The 18,248-nt window shown below is 35.3% G+C and overlaps 1 protein-coding gene and 1 long non-coding RNA gene across 3 annotated transcripts in view; both read right to left on the reverse strand.

The window, feature by feature from the left end:
• LOC127541132 (uncharacterized) overlaps positions 1–18,248 on the reverse strand; it is a 217,064-nt gene that overhangs the window by 54,574 nt on the left and 144,242 nt on the right. The window lies entirely within an intron of this gene.
• ACSL1 (acyl-CoA synthetase long chain family member 1) overlaps positions 1–18,248 on the reverse strand; it is a 93,256-nt gene that overhangs the window by 40,281 nt on the left and 34,727 nt on the right. For both annotated transcript variants that reach the window (XM_051966241.1, XM_051966240.1), the window contains exons 3-4: positions 6,234–6,348; positions 843–907 (exon numbers count right to left, since the gene is read on the reverse strand). In XM_051966241.1, the coding sequence (XP_051822201.1) occupies positions 843–907; positions 6,234–6,348 (180 nt within the window). The remainder of the gene's footprint in view (positions 1–842; positions 908–6,233; positions 6,349–18,248) is intronic.

An 18,248-nucleotide genomic window follows, 5' to 3' on the forward strand; every position in this document is an offset into this window, starting at 1 on the left:
TAGACTCACACTTTAACCTTCTCCCTCCAATGGATAGCCAAGGATACTCTTATCTATAAACTATTCTTTAAACTAAGAGGATGGGATACTGACTACCATTTGCAAATATAAAACATTCTGTGTCTACTCTCAAATTCATCTAGCCATTTAACCTGAATCTCAAGTATTTGCTTATGTATATACCTAGGTATACTGGAAAGGAGACTTTTTGAGGCAGTTTTAGGTTAACATTCCTAGTTATTCCTAGAGCACTATTTGGCCTGGGAAAAAGTGGTGAGATCTACATTCTGGGCAAAGAATCCCTTTCCCATCCTCCCCAGAAATTTCTCCACGCCCTCTAAAAGTTTTATAGCTCAATAAGCCATTCATAATACAACTATTTAAAGTGTGTTTGTGTTGGGGGGGTGGGGGGAGACATGAATCAGAATGTGCTAGGGGGAATTTGTCTACTATGCCAATATTTCCTTTGTTTCCAAATTCATGAAGAATCTCACTGTTTAGGCACCAGCATACATCTTCTAAGCACCTATTTAGGCACTTGTGCTATTTCTCAGCATTGGATCAGGACAAACACCTTTTTAAGTTCAAATATGAGAGATAGAATAAGGAGTGGGCAGAGAGACAACTGGGAAACAGGTTATATCCCGGCAATCAGGAGACCAGGGTTCTAGTACTGAGTCAGTCATTAGACTACTTTATTCATGAATTATTCCCCTCAATACATCTTAGTTTTTTCATCTATAAAATAAGGAAATTGATGATCTCCAATTCCTTCTAGCTTTACAAATATTCTGTGTGATGCATCCAATAGATTAAATAGATATGAAAACATAGAATCTTACCTCTTTATAGGAGATCCATTCATATGGTTGATCAGGTTTCCGAGAGCCTAAGCAAGGGCCATTATCTAAAAATAATTTTTAAAAAAGAAGACATTTTAAAAACAAAACATTATCATTAGATTTACATTATTACTTGGCAGTCTGGTTTAGGGCTGGGCTTCATTATTATTTGAAGGAAATAACAAATAACTGATAAATCATTCCCAAGCTCTGCTTAGTTTTGTCATGTTCATTCAGGGTTTTAGTCCAAATTCAGAAAAGATAAGAGATTACCTTACATACTTTAGTTTCATGATTTGTTCAAGCTCATAAAAGATTTTAAGACAAAAAAAAAAGTCTCAGTGGCAAATTCTGTTGGTCAAGAGTTTAGGACTTTAACAGGAAGTGGTAAGTCTTGGTCACAGAAGGGAAAAAAAAAACAAGCAATAAGGCTAAGGAAATGAAGGTGGGCTCTCAGAGGCAAAGGTAAGGAGATCTTAGATTTCTTGAGTTGTGTTTTTTAGCTTTGGTAAGAAAAGAAAAATATTTAAGTTGTCTTTGAGGACTAGAGGTGTTGGCAAGCAGTAAATTCATGACAAATTCAAACTAAGGAAGGGAATGATAATATAGATAATTCAAAAATCATTTCTCCTTGATTTTGGAATGGTGGTGACTTTGTCAATTAAGACTAATAAAATTCATTTGTATCCATCCTCTTGCAAATATTAACTGATGATTGAAGAAGTCATTGCAGAAGTAGGCAACATTGAAGTTTGATCTATTTTTTGGACATGTGCTCTACATTCAGCTAGTTAACCAAAAGCTGCCCATAAGGGATTTTTGCAATTTGGGTAAGTCACTATGACTCTTAGGCCTTAGTTTGTTTTTAAGAGCAGACACTCACAGAGTCCTGTGTCCCCAGTACTTAGCACAGTTTCTGATATATAGTAGGTGTTTAATAAATACTTGTTCTCTGACTAAGGGAATTGGCTTAGATGACAATCATAATGAAGTCATTCTCAACTGGAAACATGCCCCAATGAGCCTATGATTTCAAGCCCTGTCTTATACAAATGCTCCACAGACATCTGTCAGTAATGAACAGTATATGGATGGTATTGTGCATTTCTATTTAGCCAACTATATTGCATCCAAGAACCTCAATGAAGCCTTAATTGCATACTAGCAATAAAATCTCCTAGATTGCCAATCAAGAGACCTGGATCAAGAGAGCCTTGGCTCTGTTATCAATGGGAGAGAAGATATTGGAAAACTTACTTTATTATTCTGTGCTTCAGCTTCCTCACTGTAAAACAGCTGGAATAGATGATCTCTAATCTCTTTGCTTCACAACTTTCTCATAAATGTTAATTTGAACATTTTAATGCAAGAGAAGGGAGTGGGCAATAAAGGAAAGATGCCTTTAATATTAATCATAAGCAAATCTTTCCATTATATTAAAGTAGTGACATAACCAGAAGAGATGTGTCTTACAAGTACATATCCACATGTTGGAAATGGGAGAATATAGGTTTCTGTCTCAGTCCTTCCTTTTACACTTTTTGATCTGTTATCCCTAAAACAAGGCTTCTGAGACCTTGTCATATGCATAAGGAATGCCTGAGAAATGAGAACATCCTCTAAATTCACTAAATCCACAAGGTTATATTTTAGAACGTAAGCTCCTTAAGACCAAGAACTGTTTCACTTTTGCCTTGTTATCTCTAGCAGTTAGCATAGTTCCTGGCACAAAATAGGCGTTTAAAAACGTATCTTGAATAAATGATTTTTCCTGTTGTCCAGTCTGTTCCTAGTAAACAATATCATGTAAATGTGGTAATCTGTTTAGAAGAATTGCACATGTTTAACCTACAATGGATTACTTGGTGTCTAAGGGAGTGGGTTAGGGGACAAGAGGGAGAAAAGTTTGGAACACAAGGCTTTGCAAAGGTGAATGAAAACTATTTTTGCATGTATTTTGAAAATAAAAGGCTATTATCAAAATACCAAAAACAATCAAACAACAATCCAATATCATGGGCTTCCCTGAGTAAATGAATTTTCAAGATTGGAAATTCTGTAGATCAATTGGGGAATGGCTGAATAAGTTATGATATATGATTGTAATGAAATATTATTCTGTAAGAAATGATGAGAGCAGGCTGATTTCAGGAAAATGTGGAAAGACTTATATGAACTGATGCTAAATGAATTGAGCAGAATCAGGAGAACATGGCACAAAATAACAGCAAGATTATGTGATGCTCCACTATAATAGATTTAGATCTTCACAGTAATACAGTGATTCAAAATGATTCCAACAAACCTAGGATGAAAATTGCTATTTGTATCCAGAGGAAGAACTATAAAGGCTGAATGAGAATTGAGACACAATTTTCACCTTTTTTTTTTTTTTTTTGGGCTTTCTCTTTCTCATGGTTTTCCCCCTTTTATTCTGATTTTTCTATGACAAATATAGAAATATAGTTAAAATGATTGTATATGCATACCCTCTGTCAGATTGCTTGCTGTCTTGGGGAGGGGAGAAGCAGGGGAAGGAGAGAAAAAAAAATTTGGAACTAAAAATCTTACAAAAATTATATGTTGAAAACTATTTTTTACATGTAATTAGAAAAATAAAATGTTATTAAGAAAAAAATTCAGCTGAGTGAAATGAGCAGAACCAGGAGATCATTATATACCTCAACAATGATACTGTTTAAGGATGTATTCTGATGGAAGTGGACCTCTTTGATAAAGAGAGCCTTAATTGATCAAAGATGGACAGAAGCAGCTACACCCAGAGAAAGAACACTGGAAATGAATATAAACTGCTTGCATTTTTGTTTTTCTTCCCGGGTTATTTATACCTTCTGAATTCAATTCTCCCTGTGCAACAAGAAAACTCTTCGGTTCTGCACACATATATTGTATCTAGGATACTGCAACCCATTCAACATGTAAAGGACTCTTGCCATCTGGGGGAAGGGGTGGAGGGAGGGAGGGGAAAAATCGGAACAGAAATGAATGCAAGGGATAATGCTGTAAAAAATTACCCTGGCATGCGTTCTATCAATAAAAAATTATTTAAAAAATAAATAAATAAATAAAATTAAAAAAAAAAAGAAAAGAAAAAAATTCATTTTTTGTTAGCTTATGAAAAACACAACTAGGAAACAAAGTTAGCTACAAGAAAACATGACTATCTATACTTCTGTTCTTTTCCATTTAGTACACACAATTGAGCTTCAATTGTATCTCAATACTCCAGTCCAGTCTAGCATTAGGTGTCTTTACTCTGCAGGTAAAAAAACTGAAACAAATGGCTAGAATACACATTGCTTAGACCCCAGTCTGCTGCCCTTTATATATATTTTCAGAGAGCCCTATATCCTTGTAACAAATCACCTTAAAAGTTTTCTTTAAAGTGGGCCTGCTGCAGTGTGGTACTTTCAATATTTGGAAATTCACTTTCTTCAGTGATGGAGCTATTTATATGCTAAGTCCATAAATAAACATGGAGATAAAAATTTTATTTTCACATCCTAGTGATATTCTTTGAACTCAGGTCTATGTTAGATCCCAAAGTTTAACTTTGAATCTTAAGTCCCCAAAAAGTAACAAAACTTTTCCAATAAAGTAAAAGATCCAAATTCTACTATTCTTTTTTCTTAAAAAGATTTGAAATAGAAATGTAGAAATTTCATAATTTCTAAAGTTATTTGTAACCTATCTTTTTGATTTGGAGATATAAAGGAAGACATTTTAAGAAAAAATGAAAAATATTCACTACTTATATTTTACCCTGTTCAGATTTCAAGATGCTCAGGAATATCAAAATAGGTTGTGAACAACTTGACTTGCTACCAAAAGATTATCTGTGATAAATTTAGAAATATGAAAGTTTAGAAAAGAGAAAAGAAAGATAGAAACAACATCTCTTGGTAGGGAGAATATTTTCTGCAGCTCTCCTTTCCACTGGGCTATCTATATAGGTTCAACATATGGTAGAAAGAGTCCTGAATCTGGAGATTGGAGACTTGAGTTTGAATCCCAGCTGCAATACTTATTAGCTGTGGTGGGAACTTCAGTTAATCCCCTACAAAACTTCAAGTATCAGCACTGTAAATTGGGAATAGTACTTTTACATGTCACAGAGTTATTGTGAAGGAAAGTGTTTAATAAACAATACACATGCATTACTATTTTTCAATGTTCTTCCCTCTTTTATGGAAAGGGGGACATAATAAACATAAAATGACATAGTACATCTCAAGACTTTCTTCCTATTGGAGGAACAAGATGGGAAAGAGATGCTGGAGCACCAAGAAACCTTATAAAAATTTAAAAATCTATTTAGGTTTCTTTATATAAAAACACAGGATGAGATTCAGAGGTAACATGGATTCTGCTCTTTCAGACTATATTTGAGGGAGGGAAAAAATTAAATAATAATATTTTATAATTATAATAATAATATATCTCTCTCAAATGTGCTAGTGCCTTCTGAGTTTGTATTAGACTGGCCAGCTAGTATTGGACACACTGTACCCTGATCACAACATCATAATGTCATTCATCCTCTTCAAATATGAAGGAGAAAGACCAATAACAAATAATATTAATTAATATTAATACAATGCTTTGAGATTTGCAAATTGCTTTATATGTGTTACTAATTTTATCAAAGGGACCTTATATATATGCAAGAATATTTGTGGCAGCCCTACTTTGTAGTGGCCAGAAACTGGAAACTGAGTGGATGTTCATCAATTGGAGAATGGCTGAATAAATTGTGGTATATGAATGTTATGGAGTATTATTGTTTTGTAAAAAATGACAAGCGGGATGATTTCAGAAAGACCTGGAGAGTCTTACATAAACTAATGTTGAGTGAAATGAGCAGGACTAAGAGATCATTATATATTTCAACAATAATACTATATAATGATCAATTCTGATGGACGTGGACATCTTTAGTAATGAGATGAACCAAATCAGTTCCAATAGAGCGGTAATGGATAGAACCAGCTACACCCAGTGAAAGAACTCTGGGAAATGAGTGTGAACCACTACATAGAATTCCCAATCCCTCTATTTTTGTCTGCCTGCATTTTTGATTTCCTTCTCTGATTCTTCTTTGGGAAAGAAGGGGAAAAATTGGAACAAAAGGTTTTGCAATTGTCAATGCTGAAAAATTATCCATGCATATGTCTTGTAAATAAAAAGCTATAAATTAAGAAAGAAAGAAAGAAAGAAAGAAAGAAAGAAAGAAAGAAAGAAAGAAAGAAAGAAAGAAAGAAAGAAAGAAAGAAAGAAAGAAAGACAGACAGACCAGGGCCAATTTTTTATAAATCATAAAAGCTTTATGACCACATGGATTTGTTACACAAATTCAACATAATTGCTTACTTGACACCTGTATACCCCTCTGGAAGGTCTCATACAGTGTTGTTACATCATCATAGAAAAACGACAATGGCTCATCACTGTCAAGCATTGTAGATCTTCTTGCACCATCAGTCCCCTAGTAAAAAGACAAAAGAGAAGATGGATGGTTGGGGGAAGAAAGATAGAAAAAAATATCCCAAAAAAGAAGTGCCCTGAGTGTGCTGTTCAAAGATGTTTACTTCAAGGAAAGAAATTAAAATTTTTCTTTATTAATTAAAGTTATTGATTGACACAGAAGTTAAAAGTGTTTCAGTTATGAAGAATGAAGTCAAACAGGGGTTCACTATTAAGTGGATCAACAGAACCCAATCTTAAAAAGATACTGGAAACAATCTTAAAGAGAGGGACTTTGCTTACTTTCATGAACTAATATTAATGCCTTGCCAGAAAAGGCCAGCAAGTGATAGACATGCTATTCCATAGGCACAATTCAGTAGGGCAGCAGGATGGGGAAATAATAAGCAGACATGCTTTAAAGTTAGGCAGATCAGGGTTCAAATCACTTTGACATTCATCCTTGTTGGCCAATCATCTAATTCCTCTGAGCCTCAGCATCCTCATTTGTAACACAGGGGATGAAAATGGCACCTACCTTCCAAGGCTGTTGTGAAGATTAAATGAGATTTTATATATATGGAAAGAGTTGTACAATCCTTAAAGCACTATATCGATGTGAGACCTGAGAGTTATAAAGGAGTGAGTCTTCTCCATGACAAGATTTAAAATTTCTGAACATTGTGGAAATAATACTCTTTCTACTTGTGCCCAACATCAAATGATGCATCCTAAGTCAAGAACGTATACCTTGCAGCTGTCACATTGCCTAACCTTCAACTCTTGTAGAATGAGCCACAAGGTTCAATTTTTGTGTTTTTTGGCAGAACAATCAGGGTTAAGTAACTTGCCCAGGGTTCACACAGCTAGCATATCTAATGTCAAGTCTGGATTTGAGGCTGGTCAGGTTCTCCTGACGCCAGGGCTTACACTCTATCCACTGCATCATCTAGCTGCCCCAACAAAGTTCAACTTAGGCTGAAGTGTGAGAAGGTTGTAAATCCATCCTACAACAGATGAAGTGGGAAAAAAAAACAACAACATTGGATCTGGAGTCAAAAGATTTGAATTCAAATCCTAATCTTGTTTGTAATCTGTATAACCTTGGAAAGGCTACTTAATCCTTCTAGTCAGAAAACTTGAGAACAAATGCAATTTCAGACACTGACTACTTGTATGATCCTGGTCAAGATATTTGATTTCTGCTTTAGTTTCCTCATCTATAAGATGGGGACAATAATAGCATCTACCTCATAGGATCAAACAAAATAATATTTGCTAAGTGTTTAGTATTGTGGTTTATAAATGCCTTTTTCTTCCCCTCAAAAAAGGAGAAAGCTAAATAAAATGACTTCTGAAGTCCCTATCAAGTTTTTTGGACAGCAGAATGAAGCTTTTCAAGAGAATTCCAGTTTTTTTGAATACTTGACATAAAGTCAAACAAAGAACTATTAAGTTTCATCTATGTCCTTTTCCTCATTTGTAAAGGGAAAAAGTTAGACTGGATAACTTCTAAGGTCTCTCTTAGCTTTTACATGTTAAGAATATATGGAGAGGATTTCAGTGTCTATAGTAAGAATAAAACAAATTTAAATCATCCCAACTTTAAAACTTTGCTTAGTTTTATTTCAACAGGGTGCATTTGATTTAGTTATCATTTATTTAAAGATTATGTAGACATCTTTTTAAAACTTTCTTCTCACTTGAGGATAAAGACTATTTCAAATGCTTAAAGAATGTGATACTTAAGGCATTTATTTTAAGAGACAGAATAACCTTTTCTGATTTTTGCAGTAATCTGGTTTTCCTATCTTCTTTCTTCTTCACATTTTTCTTTTAAATCAAGTTTTCAAATTGAAGATATTACATTACATTACATTACAGCATTACAAAGCTTGCTGACAATGTAGATTATACATATAGGCAGTGTGTAACAATAGGGAAAGCTATGTAATTAGAGAAGTTGAGTTTAAATTATGCCTCTATCACTTCTACTTCTGGGATTTTGGACAATCCAAAGAGGTTTGGATGGGGGGGATGGGAATCAGCTGAATTCTAGAGTCCTTTCATATCTTAAATCTATGATCCTATGAGCTAAGTTCAGTTTTTGCCCATAATTACACTGTTCTTAAAGTCTATGATGAGGTGAGTAGTTAGGGAATAAATGCCTATTAATTGAAAAAAAAATTTTAAAACTGATGGGCCATCTTTCTTTAACTTCTTTATTCATTAAGACCAGTTATATATAGAAACATGGTATTTAGAACTAGAAAAGATGGTCATTTATTTCAATCTCCTTCATTTTACTATGAAGAGATAGAGTTTCCAAGAAATGAAACATCTGAAGACTGTCTATTTAGTATTCTTTCCACCAGTTTACACACTTCTTCTGATACAGATTTCAACCCCTCCCAGACTTGTAGTATGGGAAAAAACCCATCTTTTGCCAGCCAAGAAGGTTGAATCTCTCCAGATTCATTGGGGCTATTTCACACATTTCATTAGTATGACCCCATATCCAAAACTTACATGACAACTATTTGTGCTCCATGGCTAAGTGTTCTAGGATCCAGGTTCAGTTCCATATCACAACTGAGGTTTTCAAAGAGGACTTGAGGGTAAAGGGTTCTTCTATCTTTCTCTATTAAGGATTATCTTATGCTCTCTTACATCTGGAATTGGATTAGTTCTAAAGAATCCTCAATAGGAGTAGATTAAGTAGATTAAGTAGAACTTTTTTAAAAGTGCTTTTGTAACTCTATTTCAATATAATTGGATTTTGTAATCATACATATTTTAATGCATTAACGTTTTAAAAGAAAGAGTTCATGAACTTTACTAGAATATAAACAAATAGAAACAAAAAAGAATAACAACCTCTGAACCAGAAGATGATGAGGTCAAGAGGACCTGATTTCAAGAGAGCTTCCATGTTAAAAGGACTTCTTATGCAATTTCAAAATGAATCATGAAAATAAAGAGACTGAAAGGTACATTCTATCAATAACCAAAGCCAGAGGTTATTTTTCATGGTCTGATGCAAACAGAAAAGACAGCCATGTTAGCAAAAGTGGATAATAGGGCAGGAGGCAGCAAGTCTTCCACATTGTTAAACCCTTCTCTGTCTCTGTCTGTTTGTCCGTTTCTCTCTCTCCCCACTTACTTTTTCTAGGAAGTAGGGGAAGGGAGAATGAAGGAAAAAAATGCTGCACCATAAAAATTTCTATTTATTTACTTATTTTTAAAGACAAAGAAGATGAGATAAAAAATTTTAAAAGTGAAAATTGAGAGAATATGGTAATAACAATGACTATATAGCCACTTATGTCCAACTTTAAGCTTGCCAGTGAAGTCTATCTTCATATCACTGATAATAACAATAATTACTAACATTTATAGAGCCCTTTAAAGTTTGTAATGTGCATTACATATATTTAATCTTCACAATAATCCAGTGAGGGAGATACTGCAAATATTATTATTCCATTTTACAGACAAGGCAACTGGGGATTAGGCAAATTATATGACTTGTTTGTGGTCACAAAAGTAAGACTGGGGTCCAAACCCAGGTATCCTGGACACTAGAGCCTGTTGCCTCGCCCTAATGTTTACAATCAAACTATAGTAGTTCTTATCCTTGTTTGTGTCCTGGACTTCTTCTACCACCTGGAGAAACCTATGGAACCCTTCTCAGAATAAAGCTTTTAAATGAGTAACATAAAATACAGAAGACTACAAAGGAAATCAATTAACTTGAAAAAAAAGTTCACAAATTCTACCTGTGGACCCCAACTTAAGAACTTTATTTTCATGACAGTTTTCACAATATCTCTCTGCAAAGCAGTAGCAGCCTTTATGCTAATTTAGAAGAGTATTTTTGAAGATGTAAATGAGGGCAAATTTTATTCCCTCAATGCCATACTCCACTGACTCAAAAGATTGAAAATGAGTGTTCCAGAGCAAAGTTGTTCAGTTAAGCCTTAGCATTTACTTTCAGTGTTAGAAAGTCACTGTCAGACTGTGAGATACCACTACACACCTGCCAGATTGGCTAGAATGTCAGGGAAAGATAATGTGGAATGTTGGAGGGGATGTGGGAAAACAGGGACACTGATACATTGTTGGTGGAATTGTGAACACATCCAGCCATTCTGGAGAGAAATTTGGAACTATGCTCAAAAAGTTATCAAGCTGTGCATACCCTTTGATCCAGCAGTGTTTCTACTGGGCTTATATCCCAAAGAGATCATAAAGAAGGGAAAGAGACCTGTATGAGCAAAAATATTTGTAGCAGCCCTGTTTGTAGTGGCTAGAAGCTGGAAACTGAATGGATGTCCATCAATTGCAGAATGGCTGAATAAATTGTGGTATATGAATGTTATGGAATATTATTGTTCAGTAAGAAATGACCAGCAGGATGATTTCCGAAAGGCCTGGAGAGACTTACACGAACTGATGCTGAGTGAAATGAGCAAGACCAGGAGATCATTATATACTTTTGGATGTGCTTCTTCAATAATGAGATGAATCAAACTAGTTCTAATAGAACAGTAATGAATTGAACCAGCTACACCCAGGGAAAGAACTCTGGGAGATAACTATGAACCACTACATAGAATTTTCAATCCCTCTATTTTTGTCCGCCTGCATTTTTGATTTCCTTCACAGGCTAATTGTACACTATTTCAGAGTCTGATTTTTTTTGTACAGCAAAATAACTGTATGATATTTGTATACATATATATTATTTAACTTATACTTTAACATATTTAACATGTATTTGTCATCCTGCCATCTAGGGGAGGGAGTGGGGGGAAGGAGGGAAAAAGTTGGAACAAAAGGTTTTGCAATTATCAATGCTGAAAAATTACCCATGCATATATCTTGTAAATAAAAAGCTATAATAAAAAAAAAAGAAAAAATATATTAAAAAAAAAAAAAAAGAAAGTCACTGTCAGAAACAGTCAGACTCCTAAAATGTGGGCAATCTGAATGGAGCACATTATGGGCAAACCTGTCTTTGCAAATATGTTAAAAGTGGGATAAAGGGAAAACAAGAGGTTAAAACAGAGTGATTTCCAGAGCACTTGGAGTTATGAAAGTTTTTCATTGTATCCATATTAAAAACACCTAGCAAGGCAACTTCTCTGGGGAGGGAAGGATTTATTGTTATACAAACAAAATTATATGCAAAAGTTTCTAGATGAAGAAGCAAACTCTTTTCCTGCCAAGAAAACCTGATCTTCAAGAGAACAGGTGAAACTGGGTGAAAGGCTTCTTTGAGTCATTTCACAGTGAGGTGATCTTGAATTGTGCCAAAAACAAGAACAACCACCAAAAAAGAAAAAAAAAAAAACTAGCAGCAGCACACTTTGTACTTGGGAAGTTTTGCTCTCCTGTGAAAGGTGATTACAAATTCCCATTCCCAATATAATTCAACTGTCACCTATCTCTCCTTGAATTCAAATTTTATGAGTGACAATATGGTCTGAGCCTTATATATTGGTAAAAGGTTAAATTTATGGAAACCCTCTTTAAGTCTTGAAGGTCACAGAATATTTATATGTGACACAGGATTCTACCAAAATTAGTTATAAAGTGCTGCCAAGCCTCAGGAACAAAATAGTCAGGTGCATTGGATTAACTTTATTTTATAGCATCATTTTCATGCCCACTCTATTCTAAACTGACAAAATGACTTCACTAGAAAAGTCAGCAAGAGTTTCCTGACCTGTTCCTAGGATAATCATCTAATGCTTGATCTCACATGATATATTCACCAGATGCCACTGATTCTTGTAGGATAACATACACAAACACATAGCTAACCAAGAGCTTTCTTTTTTGGTCATAAAGGCATCTCAGAATGGATTTCCTTAATAAGAGCTAGCATTACATAGCATATTAAGATTTGAAAAAAGGTGTTACATAAGTTAACTCATTTGATCTTCATTTGATACCTTGGGTAGAACCTGCTCTTATACCTATTTTACACATAAAGAAACTGAAGCAAACAGAGGCTTGCTCAAGGCCACAGTCAAGATGCAACTCCTGCCCTGAGTCCAAATCCAGTACTCCATCCACTAATACCTAGCTGCCTCTAATTTCCTTTCACCTATTGAAATTTCAATATCGTATGGTACAATGATTTGGAGTTAAGAGAATTCTGATTCAAATTCTGGGACTTGATACCTGCATGAGTAATTTTAACCAAATCATTTTATCTCTCTAGACCAGTTTCCTCATCCATAAAAAAAGAGGTTAGACTACATGATTCCTTCTAGTTCTAGACCTATCATCTCACGATCTCCCTCCTCTTCCTATAGAACTTCCATTTCCAAAAGGGGTACAGTCCAACACACCTTCATTCTTTTCTTATACTGTGTCATTTCTCACTGAAATGTTTCCTGGGTGATGACAATGATAATGCTTTTGAAATACAGGTATTCAGCAAGTGTGGCAGGTAAATGAGATCACAGGATCATAAAATCATAGACTGGAAACTGAAAAGAGACCTTGAGGATCTTCTAATGAAATATTCTTATGCACTAATGAGGAAGATTTAGAACCTGCAGAAAGTCATCCAGCTATTAAGTCTTACCATGCAACACAAGCTATAACAAATTAGTCTCAGAGATCAGCCATAATTCTGAAATTTGACTTTCAGCCTTTGTTTTCCTATTTTGAAGCAGTCCAGTGATCATTTCACAGACTAAAACAGCCCATCACTTCAAATCAATCATTTTCTTATCGGGGAAGTCAAAAGAAATGAAAAGAATAAATAGAGAGGAAAGACACAATAATTTCAGTTAGTACTATATTCATTCCTCAAGCCAACTTATACTTGTAATTGGACTCTAAGTAAAATCTCAAGTGAGAAGACTATAGTAATAGTACTCAAATCTCCAAGGCTGTCTTTTTTTGAAATTACTTATGATTCCATTTCTCTGACATTATAACAGAAATAGAAAAAAAGTAAAGTAGTTAACCAAGTTGATCTGTTGATTTGCTTTTGTTAGACTATATTCATTTGTTCCAAGGGAGCAATGTGGGGTGGGGGACAGGAAGGGAGAAGTTGGAAACTGACAGTGATTTTTTTTTTTAAGAGGAAAGAATGCCAATAAAATAAAACAACAACAAAAAAGAGGGGGCAATACTCATCATTTGACACATCTGTCAAGTCTTTCCAACTTCATAGGATTTGCCACAACTCACATTTTGCTGGCATAGCCTAAGAGCCAAGAGGCATCTGAAGAAAAAACCCAACAACTTAGAATCAGGGCTCAAGTGGGAAAATACCTTAAATATTAAATGTCTGAAGATTGGTTTTCTTGCTTTACTCATCATGACTCAATATATGATTTTCCAACTCTCTCTGCCATGAGGACCTTTGAAGCTCTCTCTACTTATTTTCCACCTGTTGTCCCAAAGAATGACCCAATTCATATGTCCAACCACTTATTGTGAAAGGAAACAGATGAAACATTTCTAATTATGCATCTATTCTTTCTCCTCCTTACAGACCACTCTCTTACAGTAAGGCAATATGCATTGACATCCCGTATCCCCCCACCTTTCTACTCATTCATGGAGTTTTAGCACAACAAAACTCAGAGATCCACGAATATGCCAGAGCAAGGCTCTTAACTCATTCAGAGCAACCTAAATCTTGATAATAGCATAGCATAGGCCCTCCCACAGCATTGGTCTGATGTTGAGATTTGTTTTGGGGCAGAAGTTGTTAAATTGTTCCTTTTTACACTTTGCACATTAATTGAAACTGGCTTCTAAAACCAATTTAGAAAATGTAATTCAGCTGTTAGCAAGGTAGGAATGGAAAGAACATTTGGGTGTCCAAAGACCCAGGTTCAAGTCTTATCTCTGGATTGTACTTCCCATGTGAATTTAGGAAACTTTTAAACTTTTTAAACTTTCATATACTTAAGTTTCCTAACATATAAAATTAGAGGATTGGATTAGATGACCTTCCAGGTTTTAATTTATAATTCTACAATGCATTTGGTTTTGTGTACAGGTACATTTTTTGCAGCATGTGTTTCTGAAAAGTTGCATCAACTGAATTTATTTAATATCAAGTTTAACCTTCACTTCTTCCCTAAATTTACAATGTGAATTTAGAAATACTTATTTTTTCTACTGTGGCTATTGAAGTAGAACCCCACAGTGAATCCTTGTGTAATACAAACAAACAGCTCTTAATTTCTTGTTTTTACAGATTCCTAAACCTCAAAGTCAACATTTGGGTTCAGTCCTAAATTTCAAAGTCAGGAAGTATTTCTTCTCCTACTGATGTCAAATTTATCATTTACTTATCGTTATGCATTATGCATCTTCCCAGATAGGTTTCACAATACACTATTTAAAAAACGCCATTCCAAAAGGTTTCCACTGAGTTCTAGTTTAAATAGTTAAGAAATCACTTGGCAAGAGTTTGAGAAATTCTGTCATTAACATTTAAAAGTTCTCTTAAATGGACTAAAGTACTTGACCTTACATTTAAAATAAATATTTATACACACATACATTTCAAACATGTTGGTCCCTTGCCAGTCTTTTCCTTAAAGTAAAAAAAAAATAATCCCCACTCTGTCAAAATCTGGGCTTCCCTGTTCCTTCCCACAAAAGATCCTCAGAAATGTGTTCATTCTATTCAACATTTATTAAGTACCTAACAATTATTAAGTACACTAAATGAGTCACTAGGGAGCTTTTTTCCATTCTTATGCCGATCTAAATCCAAGCTTTAGTTTCTGAACTATTTTCCACCATGCTGTTAGCTCAGAAAGGTAAGGCAGTTGATTCTTAGGGTTAAAATGTTAAGGGAGGGGGCCTACGAACTTGGATGAGAAAAAATTTGTAACTTTATTTTCACCAATCTTTGGCTTCCTTTGCAATCTTATGTGTTTTATTTTATACTTAGATATAAACACAGTACTAAGAAATGGTGGATAGGCTTCACCAGTCTGGCAAAGAAATGTTAAGACCCCTTGGACTAGAGAATCTTCAAGGTATCTTTTATTTAACTTTAGATCCTATTATCTGAACCCCAACTAGGACAGGGTACTGGCCTCTTTCCCCTGGCAAGACTGCCTGCAGACAGATTATATAAAGCAGACTAGAAACACTGGCTCAGAAATAGGAGCTAAATTGGGCCTCCTGCTATTCTGCTGCATTATTGGGTGTGCAAGAAAAAGAGCCAGGAGGAGTGAACACTGTCACTTCAGGGAAAATGGTTATCGGGATGGCTTTCTCCAGGGTCCATGCTAGGAAGAGCCACTTGCAGGACGCTGGAGATGTTCAGGAACAAGATCCTAGTTGGAGAACACCTTCCAAGCCTTTTCTTAGTGTCTCTGGTGGACCTGGGCCACAAGTACTAGGATACTCACATCTTTGCTGATTTTCTGGTCTATTCTATATTCAGATCAGTGGCACAGGGCTTTGGGATGAGTCTTGTTTGCCACATCAACAGTTGGCCCCACAGGAGAAGATGAATAATTAAGGATTGGCAGGTGCCTTTCCTAGAGTCTGGTACAAAGGGATAATGAATTGACTTGGGAATGAGGAAGAGCCAGATCTGAATCCCTCTTTGGCAGACCAGCTGTGCAGCCTTAGCCAGGATCCTCTTTGGATCTCAATTTCTTCATCTGTAAAATTGGGCTCAATGGCCTCTTAGGTCCCATCAAGCTCTAAGTCTATGTCTTATGAAATAAGAAGCATAGTACCTGATGACATGTAGGAATTGAGATTTATAAAGCATTACTGTGTTCTTTTGATGTCATCGGTTTGTCCCCACCACTACCCACCCTACTTGAATCAAAGCCACATTCCTTCTCTGTGCATGGTTCCCCTTGACCTTGAAATTCTTAAAAATTGCTTCCTTCTGTCACTAAGCCCATTCTAACTATCCTCTTCTATCCCTACTCTCTTCAAATGCTCACTTCTCCCAGGACTAGCTGTGGGTAACAATGTTTTGTGCACCAATCACAAATTTAAACATGAGCATAAGCAAGTGCAGGTGCTGGCTTTGAGCTCCGAAAGCCACACTTTTGTTAATGCTCATGTTTTTGAAGCAGAGGAAATGGACAGTAAAACAAGCCACTGTCGATGTCTGTACCTCCACCAGGATCCTTGGGTTTCCTCCTGCAGAGTCTCCTAGGTTTTGTGTAAAACCCAAGGTTCCTACCATGGAAGTCATGCAACTCTGCTGTGCCCATGAACTGGTTTTGCACATTAGACAATATGGATTTATAACAAAAACAAGGTCAAGTCACAAGTATGAACAAAAGGTGCTTGGTAAAGATCATCTGGCTGGGTTTCAGGTTATTAGTGTCATGCCAATAAACTTGAGCCTCTTAAACTGGGAGTGTCAGAGGATGGAACAACTTTACTTAACCTGATCACAACCCCATATCAACTTTCCAGAAATCTTTGAAGCTTTGAAAATTTTTTCTATCTAGCAATCTCTTCACCTAGATATTTAAAACAATTACAAGTTTTCAATCAATTCCTTACAATTCCAGTAAATGTTTTAAGAAGAATTTCATTTTCTATCTCAAATATTTACCTTGTGAAAATGTCATCTCAATTCCTTCTCTATAGCCTCCTTTCTCATTACCTAATCCACTTACCCATTTCCATCAAGTATCTACTGTTAAGCTCATTGGGCTATTGATCCTCTAAATGTAGTATCTGTTTAAAAACCAAACAAGAGCTAATTAATCACATCTATACTGATATCCTCACTAGAAATTATGCTAACAAGACAAAGAAGCTAAAAGGAAGGATGTCTAATAGGTTCACCTTGGAAAGAGAAAATTTCATTATGTGACCTTGGCTAGTGAGAAACATTTCATGGGAAACTCTGTCATTGGGCCTTTTAATAATTATGTTAAGCATAGGAAAAGGGACAATCACAAAGAAATTTGCAGTGTAAGTTGCACTGGTATCTGTTAGAAGATGAAGTAGAGAAATTCCATGTGTAAACTCACAGAATTTTTCAAACTAATTCGCTGTGTAACTTGAGACCTGGTGATTTCAATGCATAAGTGGGTAGGGCAGTAAAATATATGGGTCAAAGACTCTAAACTACAGAGAAGCCTCACATCTGTATATCATGAATAATTTCTTAAGAAAAGAGCTGGAAGGTACAAGAATAAAGCATTTCTCCCAGCTTAACAGGAAACAACAGAGATCACCAATGAGGCTGTCTGACCACCAAAGAGAGCAAGGTCAGTATTAACACAAATTATCAGAAAGAATAAAGATCAGCTGGCACAGTATGCAATTACATATTGACCTGTTCAAATAATTTACTTGTTTATCAAAGTCTAAGTAAAGTCATAACTGTTGGTTAAAATTCTTAGAAAAGGGATGGCCTAAAAAAAGTTTCAATCAGTGCCATAAAGAGGAGTCCAAAAAAAGCCCAGAAATAGACTCAACTCTTTAAATATTTACTTGCCAAGTAAAGAAAGGAAGAAAGAAAGGAGAAAGTTTAAAAATGCTTATGGTAACATCTAATTAAGCCTGATTATTCCCATCATGCACACTATCAGATAGTCATCAGTAATTATAACAAACCACCTAGATAGAAAGAGGAAATAGATGAGTCTATGAAACAGAGCACAAGCCTGGCACAGAGTACAGATGAGGAAGTTCTATTACCTGGATAGAATCTCATTCTCTACTAAAACCAAAGCAATTAATAACTCCTTGACTTGCCTTAATAATATTTTCATCTTTCAAAAAGAAGAAAGAGCTACTAAGGGAAAATTCCATTCTGTATCTTATTTTCATCAATGAGGAAAAGCAGACCCCCTTTGTATTAGAATTTGTGAGAAATGGAGAGAAAAGTTTGCAGAATCCGACACGCACCCTAGATTTTAGGACATTATATTTCATGGG

The sequence above is a fragment of the Antechinus flavipes genome, chromosome 6 (genome assembly GCF_016432865.1).
Source record: "Antechinus flavipes isolate AdamAnt ecotype Samford, QLD, Australia chromosome 6, AdamAnt_v2, whole genome shotgun sequence".
NCBI classification, from domain to species: domain Eukaryota; kingdom Metazoa; phylum Chordata; class Mammalia; order Dasyuromorphia; family Dasyuridae; genus Antechinus; species Antechinus flavipes.